We start from the raw sequence: 8,807 nt of genomic DNA, 5'->3' as shown, positions 1-8,807 counted from the left end.
CTGTCTTTGGGCCAAGGCGTGGCACATACTGGGGACTTGATTTGCTGGAGGAACTCGGAGCAGGCGCTTGGTGCCTTTTTGCTGCGTTGACACATGGGGGCTTTGGTGTCTCCTTGTTGAGTATATAAATGGGGTCCCAGGTTCTCCAACTCCGGGGTCCCAGGGATGACCCAAGAGTACATCTGCGATTGAAGACTGTTGTTTCAGGGTGAAGACAGTGGTTTCACGGAGCCGCGTGACGTCACGCTCCCGCAGGTTCTCACGACTGGGTCCCGGGAGGGGCAGGGCGGGGGGGGGGGGGGAGGGGAGATGTGGACAAAGGGACCCCGCGCGCCTCCCCCGCCGTCCCCAGCGCGCGCGGCCGGGCAGACCCGCCACATCTGGAATTCATTGCAGCCGCCGCCGGAAAGGGGAGGGGAGGAGGGCGGGGCGAGTGGGGGGGCTAGGCGGTGTCTCTCCCCGCCCCCCTCTGTCCCCGGTCGGGAGCCCCGGGACGCAGTCCCAGTACGGCGGGCAGCCCCAGCCCCTGCCGATGCCGTCCCGGGGACGCAGACGCCAGAGCGAGCCCCTCCGGCCAGGGCAGGGACCCGGGCCGGCCCAGCCAGGTGAGTGTGCGGGACGAGTGGGAGGCCGAAAGGACGGGCCCGGGATCCCTGAGTCGCAGGATCGGAGCTGGGTAGCCAGGCCAGGGGTCGAGGGCGCACCGGGGCGCGCACGCGCCGCCCGTGCTTCTGCTGCACGGAGGGAGTGGTCACTGTGCGCCCTCTCCACGACTCCGGGCGGCCCCTACAGCCTCGGCTGCGAACCCCCAGACTGAGCTCCCCGCCTTCCCCGGCGGCAGGAAGTTGGCGCCGAAGAGAAGGCGGATCCGAGCTCTTTCGGCCAGAGACTGGGAGGCAGAGCGGTGTGCTCCGGGACCGGGGGGTTTGGGGAGTGTGTGTGTGAAGGGGAGGGGCCCTCCCGCAGGCCGACTCCGGCTGAGCCAGAGCGAAAGGTGCAGCGAGCCGCGGAGCTTCTAAGTCAGGGGCGGGGTCCCCGGGGAGGGCCGTCTGCTCCACCGCCTGCTAGTCTGCCTCTGTGCCTCAGTTTCCCCGAGTAGTTCGTCTTCTTCAGTCACCCCCTCGGGGGTGTGGCTTTGTTCTGGAAGGAAAGGGAACGTGAGTGCGTGACTCTCGCGCCTCTCCTTTCACCTGGGGCCCAGGGACGGGGCGGGGGTGCAGTCACCCGTGGCACGGACCTCGTGTGTTCGGGGACCCAGTTGAGCGTCGGAACCTCGCCCCCTCCTCGGGCACGAGTTGACTCACCCGGGGATTTCCATGCCCTCCCCCGACTCTGCGCCAGTCAGATGCTCCGGGAGCCACGCGCTGAGCCCACGGACCCCCGCGTGGCGCGATGGTGGTTTGGTATTTACCAAGAGGCTGCAACTGGGATCACAACCCCACCCCCCAACTCCCGCCTCTAAGCCCTCCGGGAATATTGGGGCGAAGCTCCTGGCAGGACGCAGAGGTGCCCCCCCCCCCCAGCCACGGGAGATGTAGGGGTTCCTCGCGTGTGGCTGTCGCGAGAGAGGCCCCAGCGGGAGCGAGCGTGGATACCGCGCATTCCACCGCCAGATAAGGAGGCCTAGACTGCAGCCGGAGGGCGGGGGCGGGTCCTGCCGCTGTCTCCACGGAGACGCGCTGGGCTTCGCACCGTCAGGGGGCTGCCGGCGACCCGAGGCTTCTCCAGCCTCTGCTGTGGTTTGGGGGCTAGGCTGAATTGAGGTGCCTCTACCTCGGGGACCCTCGGGGCTTTGTTCACTCTTCCGTCCGTCCGTCCATCCATCCATCCATCCATCCAGCACACGTTTTCAGAGCGCCTTCTGTGTGCCAGGCATCACGCCAAAGGGGCTGAAAACAGACTTGGTCGCTGGCCTCCAATACTCATATTCTACCACGAAAGCCAGACAGAACACAATAAAATACAATAATGATCTCTGAGGAGGGCAAGTTGTGTGAAGACAATGAAGTAAGATGCTGTCATAGAGAGGCTCCCCCGGGAAGGTGGCTATGGCAGACCAACGGTCAGAGGAGATCCCTCTGAGCCGGTGACCTTAAAACCGAAACCAGAAGGAGGGGAAGACAGTCATTCCAGAATTTGAGGGAAGGGCATGCCAGGTGGAGGGAGAGCCAAGTCTCTGAGGTAGGGATGGGGATGGCACCTAGGAGGCCAGCGTGGTTGAAGTGGAGAGGCCCTGGGGGGGCGTGGGAGGAGGCTAGATGGGCAAGGGCCAGGCCATTTTGGGCAGCGGGGAGCCATGGAAGAATTAGGAGGTGAGGGAGTGACACAGTATATTGGCTTTGTGAATTAAACAGCTCCCCCTGGTTGCTGCACGGAGAACCGCAGCGTAGGGCGCTCCTGACCGCTTAAGGAAAACCAAAAGTAGGGGTGGGGATACTACCCTAGGGCCAATGGCAGGGATCAGTGAGTGACAGTGGGACTGTTAGCACAGGGCCTGCCTCAGTGGAACTTGGAGGAGGGGCTCCTGGAAGCCGCTGAGGCTTTCCCATGTCCTTCCTCTCTTCTAATCTCCCACGAAACAGTCTTGGTCTATCTTCCCTTCCCTCCAAACCCTGTCACTTGTCCCTCTCATTGCATTTCAGGCCGGCCTGGCCATTCCCTGGCTGTAACCAGGGAATGGTAACCAGTGACCTCTTACTGAGCCTCTGGGAAGACGGCCTTGGTGAAGGTGAGCGGGAGACAAGCCCTGTGTTTAGCCAGGTCTGGGGAGGGGAGCCAGGCCTCCCAGGGAGGGGAGCAGCCAAGGCCTCTATCGGCCTGGTTTGGGTGGGGGTGCCTCTTCTGCCAGCCCCAGTCTCCAGGCCCCGCTTCCTCTTTCTGGGAAGCATGAGCCTGCCTTAAGCTCTGTCTTCAGCAGAGTCCTAGTGGGGAAGATGAGAAGAGGGAAGCAGTGTGGGCCTCGGTTTCCCCTTCTCTAACTAGGCGAGCCACCCCTCCTTCTGAGGAAGCCTTGACAGCCTCCAAGGGCTGCAGAAAGTGAGTGTGCAGCTCCCGGTCTCGCCCCCCACCCCCACCCCAGGGAAGAAGACAGACTTTCGGTGGGCCTCTGGGCTGTGAGGACTGAACCCAATTCTTATTTCTCCAGGAAACCTCCATAAATCTTCCTCTTGGCTGCCAGACCAGAAGGTTGGTGGCCCCGTGTGAGGGAGGGGGGAAGGGGGTGACCTAGGCTTTTCGCCCACCAGCACGGGTGCTTCCCAGGCCTGCAACGGGCCCTCGATTCTCAGTCATGAACCCCAGGAGGGGCCCAGAAGGGCAGGGCAGCCTGGGGGGCGTCTGGTCGGCGTGACCTGGCGGTCAGGCTGCGGTTCACACTGTCCCCAGGGACATCCACACAGCCCTAACTCTGTTCTCTGAAAGATGTGGTCGGCCTGTAAAGGACCCATCACGAGCGCCTTCCTTAGAGAGCCCCCGACAGGGCCAATCAAATGCCGAGGACGGAAAGCTCAGGCCAATGGGCGAATCGCTCAAGGCCCTGGGATTGAAGATCAGCCAATCAGGGCGCGGGCTGTTTCTGCCCCGAAGGCCGGTCTAGTGGGGCGGAGGCCAGGGCCAGGCTAGCTCCCGGCCGGCTGCAGCCTGCAACGGCCAGAGGGCATCAGGGCGCCCAGGGCCCGATCCGGCAGCGGAACAAGGGGCCTCTGTTTGGCGATCTGGGCGGGGCGGCAGTCTCCGGGGATGCGCACAAGGCCTTTCTCTGTTTCCAAACTAGGACGGATGCCCCTTCACCCAGGGGGAGCAGCTGCCTCTGTCAGGCCCCCGGCCAGGGCCTCTCCTGAGGGGGCGTCCAGGGACTGACATGGCTTGGGTAACCCCGGAAGCCCCCCATAATTCTCAGGCTCACTAGGAACCAGCCTAACCAGCCTTTCCTGGAACGGTACTCCAGGAGCACACGTGTTCCTTGCCAGGCCTGTTTCCAGGCACCTAGGGAGGGCTCTTCCCGCTCCCTCCCCCATTAGCTAAAGGCTGGAGCTTCCTCCTGGCTCCCCTCCGCCAAAGGCAGACACTGCACCAGCCCCTCTGAGACTACCCCCCACCGCCACCACCAAGCTGGGAGGAGGCCGTGATCTTGGCCTCTCAGCCTCTCTGCCCACGCTTCTTCCCGCCCCCTCCCCCCACAGCTCAGTTTTCCTTGAGGGGGGGGTGACTCAGGCTTTCATGGAAACAAATGTCCGTCCCCCCTCTCCTCTCAACCCCCTCTCCGGGTGCCTCTCGCCCCCTCTTCGGCTCACATGACTTCAGCTTCAGCGCTGCAGCAGCTGCCCCAACCTCCCAGCCAGGACCTCCCAGACTGGTCTCCTGTGGCTCCCCCATCCCCTCACCCCCTCCCAGCCTTTCCCACACCGGATGTGACTGGGAAGTGAGGACTCCACCCTGCTTCTTCCTGGGGCCTCACATCTGGATTTCATCCTGGCTGGGGAGGGGGGTGCCAGCGCCCTGCCCACCCCTCTGGGACCCTCTGTCCCAGGGCAGGGCTAGATGGTGCTGATGAGAACAGGATGTTGGGAATCTTGCCGTGGCTAACTCAGTCTACATTCCCTCCCCAAAGATTGGCTGGAGGGCACCTAGTCCCCAGCTGTGTGTGTGGTAGGAAGAGAGGGGCTAGTATATAGGCTAGTATTTGTTGAGTGCTTGCTATGTACTAAGGGTGCCTCTTGTGCCATTCAAGAGAATTTTCCCATTTCCCCTATAAAGCGGGCTTTCTTCTCCGCATTGCACAGATGAGGACATAGCAGTGAGAGGCCAAGTGTTGAGTGACTTGCCCAAGGTCTCACAGCATGTCAGGTGGAGTGGAGTTGAACCCGGGAGTGCCTCCAAGGTCTTCATCCTTGAAGATGCCATGACCTCTTAGACGCTTAAACCTCAGGGCCGCCCTGGTGTCTCCCCAAGACCTTATCTCGGGAGCACCCATGGCCGCAAGGCTTAGACCCAGCCTGAAATCCAGGGCAGTGGGTGGTAATGAGCAGGGGTTGGTGCTATCAGCAGCCAGCATCTTGCTGACCCAGGTTGGCAGGCGGCATGAGGCCCCGGGCTCCAGTGTAGTCCAAAAGGGAGATGAGCCCTCCAGGCTCTGCCCAAGGCTCGCTGTCTGGGGAGGTGAGCAAGAGTTCTGGAAGTTTATTTTGTGTCCCTCGTGCTCTTTGGGGGAGCTTCTGTTCTTCTGAGACCTCACAACCTTGAGGTTATAGAGGCTTTGGGGAGGTTTTCTGGCTCTACCACTTACCGGCTTTGAGACTTAGAGCAAGTGAGTTAACCTCTCTGGGTTTCCGGTTGGTAAAGCAGGGAAGATGATGCTTCTGACTTTGTGTGGCCACTCAGTGAGAAGGGAGGGAGCTGGGACTCAAACCACAGCCACCCAAAGTCAGAACCCAGGAAGCAGCCATGGCACTGACCCATGTGTCTGTCTGTCTGTCTTTTTTCTCTGCAGCTCTGACAGCCCCATGGCCCTGGTGGGCCACTGAGCCCCACCATGGGCAGCCTGTATTCAGAGTACCTAAGCCCCAGCAAGGTGCGGGAACACTACAATTACACCAAGGAGACTCTGGACAGTCAGGAGACGCCCTCCCGCCAGGTGGCCTTGGTTGTCATCATCATCCTCTGCTTCGCCATTGTGGTGGAGAACCTGCTGGTGCTCATCGCGGTCGCTCGCAACAGCAAGTTCCACTCAGCCATGTACCTGTTCCTGGGCAACTTGGCCGCCTCGGACCTCCTGGCAGGAGTGGCCTTCGTCGCCAATACCTTGCTGTCGGGTCCAGTCACACTGGGGCTGACCCCGGTGCAGTGGTTTGCCCGAGAGGGCTCCGCCTTCATCACACTCTCGGCTTCTGTCTTCAGCCTCCTGGCCATCGCCATTGAGCGGCATGTGGCCATTGCCAAGGTCAAGCTCTACGGCAGCGACAAGAGCTGCCGTATGCTGCTGCTGATTGTGGCCTCGTGGCTCATCTCGCTGGCTCTCGGCGGCCTGCCCATCCTTGGGTGGAACTGCCTGGGCCATCTCGAGGCCTGCTCCACTGTTCTGCCGCTCTACACCAAGCACTACGTGCTCTGTGTGGTCACCATCTTCTCCGTCATCTTACTGGCCATTGTCGCTCTGTATGTCCGCATCTACTGCGTGGTCCGCTCCAGCCACGCCGACGTGGCCGGCCCCCAGACGCTGGCCCTGCTCAAGACAGTCACCATCGTGCTGGGTGTCTTCATTGTCTGCTGGCTGCCGGCCTTCAGCATCCTGCTCCTGGACTACGCCTGCCCTGTCCGGTCCTGCCCTGTCCTCTACAAGGCCCACTACTTCTTTGCCTTCGCCACTCTGAACTCGCTGCTCAACCCCGTCATCTACACGTGGCGCAGCCGGGACCTGCGGCGGGAGGTGCTGCGGCCGCTGCGGTGCTGCAGGCGGGCGGCGGGGGTTCAAGGACGGCGGGGGGGTACCCCGGGCCATCGGCTCCTGCCTCTCCGCAGCTCCAGCTCCCTGGAGAGGGGCACGCACATGCCTACGTCGCCCACGTTTCTGGAGGGCAACACGGTGGTCTAAGGAGCAAGTAGGCCACCAGGCCATAGCACAGGGCTCTGTGAGCTGTCTCCCTGGACAGAGAGGGGGCTGCGAAGCAAGATGCCCATACACCACAGACCTGGGTGACATTGAAACTATTTCACCCTGCCCTCGGCCCGCTGAGACCCCCCACCGGGCAGATGGCAGAGCTCCAATGGGGTCAGAGGCTAGTGCAGTAACTAATGTGACCACCTTCAGAACCGGATCGCGGGGAGGCTCCAGGGGACCTGGAAGGGGCCTGGGTGACACAGCAGGCAAGCACTCAGGTGACACGGCAGGTGGCACTCCAGGGCGGGGGAGCTCAGGGCAGGAACAATTCACAACCCGATACAAGGGATTTCAACATTTCACGACTCTCTGACCCTCTGCCCTGAATGGAACTTCCCTCTCTGAATCCAGCCCCGCTGTCACCTTTTCCTGACAACCTTAAGCCACTTCCCCACAACCCCTGTTCCCAAAGGGCTGGAGGCCTCCTCCCTGACTGTCCTGGGCGGCCCCAGCTGACAGTTGCAAGGCCCCAGTCCACAGCTTCCCCAAATTTCACCAGCTGCCCATTTCGGCGGCTTCTTCCCTTTCCTCTGTCTCTCCACGCGATGCTGGCAAACCACAGGGTTGGGGGTAGATGCTGGATGCTATTCTCAGACCTCATCGGCCAATTGCACTATTTGGGGCACAAAGGAGTCACCACGGGCTAGAAAAACTGGTCTGGGGGCCTGAGGAGGGCTCTGGGCCTCCTGGTGGGAAAGGGTGGAACTTGAGAACGTTCTAGGGGAGCTGTTGGCAGAGGACCCCCATTCCTAAAAACCACCCCCCTGCCCAAGGTACTCCCACCTCCAGCGCAGCCAGGGTAACCAGATCTCCTGAGGCAGGGCAGCCTTGAGCCCGCTGTGCCTCCTTTCAAGTTGCATTGTATGGAGAAACATGGGGGCCAGGGAGCCAAGGACAATGATTGTGGGGTGCTCCCTTCTCGCCTGCCCCAGAAGGACTTCGCTAAATTCCATGGATAAATGGAAGGGATGTTGCGGTACAAATATATATTTATGTGTGTCTGTGTGTGCGTGTGTGTGATGCGTGTGACCTCCTCTCCCCACTGGGCTCCCCCAGAATGGATGCTGTTGTTGTCTCACGTCTGTGTTGAAGCTGCCAAAGAGGGGTCGGCCCCCGCACAGACCCCTTTGTAATTGCTGGCTCATCTCCCCGCTTGAGAGCTGGGGTACAGCTCGCCTCGGGGAAGGAAACCTCATGCCTCAAAGCAATTTCTTGTGAATGCAAAGGCTGGGGAAGAGGGTGTTGGGGGGCAAGGAGCCAGTCGGGGGCCTGTCTCCCCCCCATACAGCTCCCCAGATGCCCCTCGTGCCTGAGACCCGGACCCAGGCCAATAAACGGTTCAATTCCTCGTTTGGGTGGTTGTCTTTTGAGACTTAAGGTGGCCATTGCCCTAACTAGCACCCGGTGGCCGGAGGGTGCATGGGATAGAGAGGGTGGGCGGGATGGGGAGGGTAGCTGCTGCCCAGGCCGCTCATACTTGGTCATCCTTCCTATTCTGTGCCCCAACCCCGAGCCTCACCCAAGCCAGGATTACAGTGATTTCTGAGAAAACAGGGTGAATGCTGACCTTTCCCTTAGGGCATCTGTCTGGCCCTTCCCAGTGATTAATTAGATTCCTGACCTCCTTGTTTCCCTTCAGAGATAGCCTGGCAGGTGTGGGAGGGTCCCCTACTTCACCTCATCTTACCTACCTGTTCCTCCCTAGGAGAATGGTCTTAGGGGACATGGACCCTGATGACCCTCCAGGGCTCAGTCTTCCCCAAAGGAATGGGTAACTTTGCGTCAAGCACTTCCCATGACGTGAATCCCCAGAAGGTGGGAGTTACTATGAACTATCGTGGAGATGAGGGTTCAGAGAAGGTAAGTGAGCCGCTCGGGGTCACACAGCTAGCTGGGGCAAGGGCCTGTCTGGATATGAACTCAGGCGGGAACAGTTTGCAACCCGGTACAAGGGATTTCAACATTTTCCCTGGGCTGACTCTGGATCCCGCCAGCCCCACCACCGGGCCAGAGAAAGTATCCTCCACCCACTCTTTGCAGTGGAAGGAGTAGAGGGGGTGTGAGTAGAGCTGCCAGACCCCACCCAGAACCGGGAGAAACCCAGATGGGACACAGCTGGGGGGTGGGTTCTTAGCTCAGCTCCAGGCTGACA

At 61.0% G+C, this 8,807-nt stretch overlaps 1 protein-coding gene across 4 annotated transcripts; it reads left to right on the top strand.

Annotated features, from left to right (window-relative positions):
• The first annotated feature begins 388 nt into the window (after positions 1 to 388).
• On the top strand, positions 389 to 8,004 carry S1PR2 (sphingosine-1-phosphate receptor 2). 4 transcript variants are annotated; one of them, XM_059388970.1, is made up of 4 exons: positions 389 to 605; positions 2,643 to 2,728; positions 3,146 to 3,186; positions 5,489 to 8,004. In XM_059388970.1, the coding sequence occupies exon 4, from the start codon at positions 5,531 to 5,533 to the stop codon at positions 6,587 to 6,589; it is 1,059 nt and encodes a 352-aa protein (XP_059244953.1). In that variant the 5' UTR covers positions 389 to 605; positions 2,643 to 2,728; positions 3,146 to 3,186; positions 5,489 to 5,530; the 3' UTR covers positions 6,590 to 8,004. The 4 variants fall into 4 exon arrangements, with proteins under 4 accessions (XP_059244953.1, XP_059244952.1, XP_059244954.1 ...); XM_059388969.1 differs by lacking the exon at positions 3,146 to 3,186; XM_059388972.1 differs by lacking the exons at positions 389 to 605; positions 3,146 to 3,186 and adding an exon at positions 619 to 904.
• The last annotated feature ends 803 nt before the right edge of the window (positions 8,005 to 8,807 follow it).

The sequence above is a fragment of the Mustela nigripes genome, chromosome 2, assembly GCF_022355385.1.
Source record: "Mustela nigripes isolate SB6536 chromosome 2, MUSNIG.SB6536, whole genome shotgun sequence".
Classification (NCBI taxonomy): domain Eukaryota; kingdom Metazoa; phylum Chordata; class Mammalia; order Carnivora; family Mustelidae; genus Mustela; species Mustela nigripes.
Note: the sequence above shows the minus strand (reverse complement) of the source record. Positions and strands in the feature narration are given on the sequence as shown.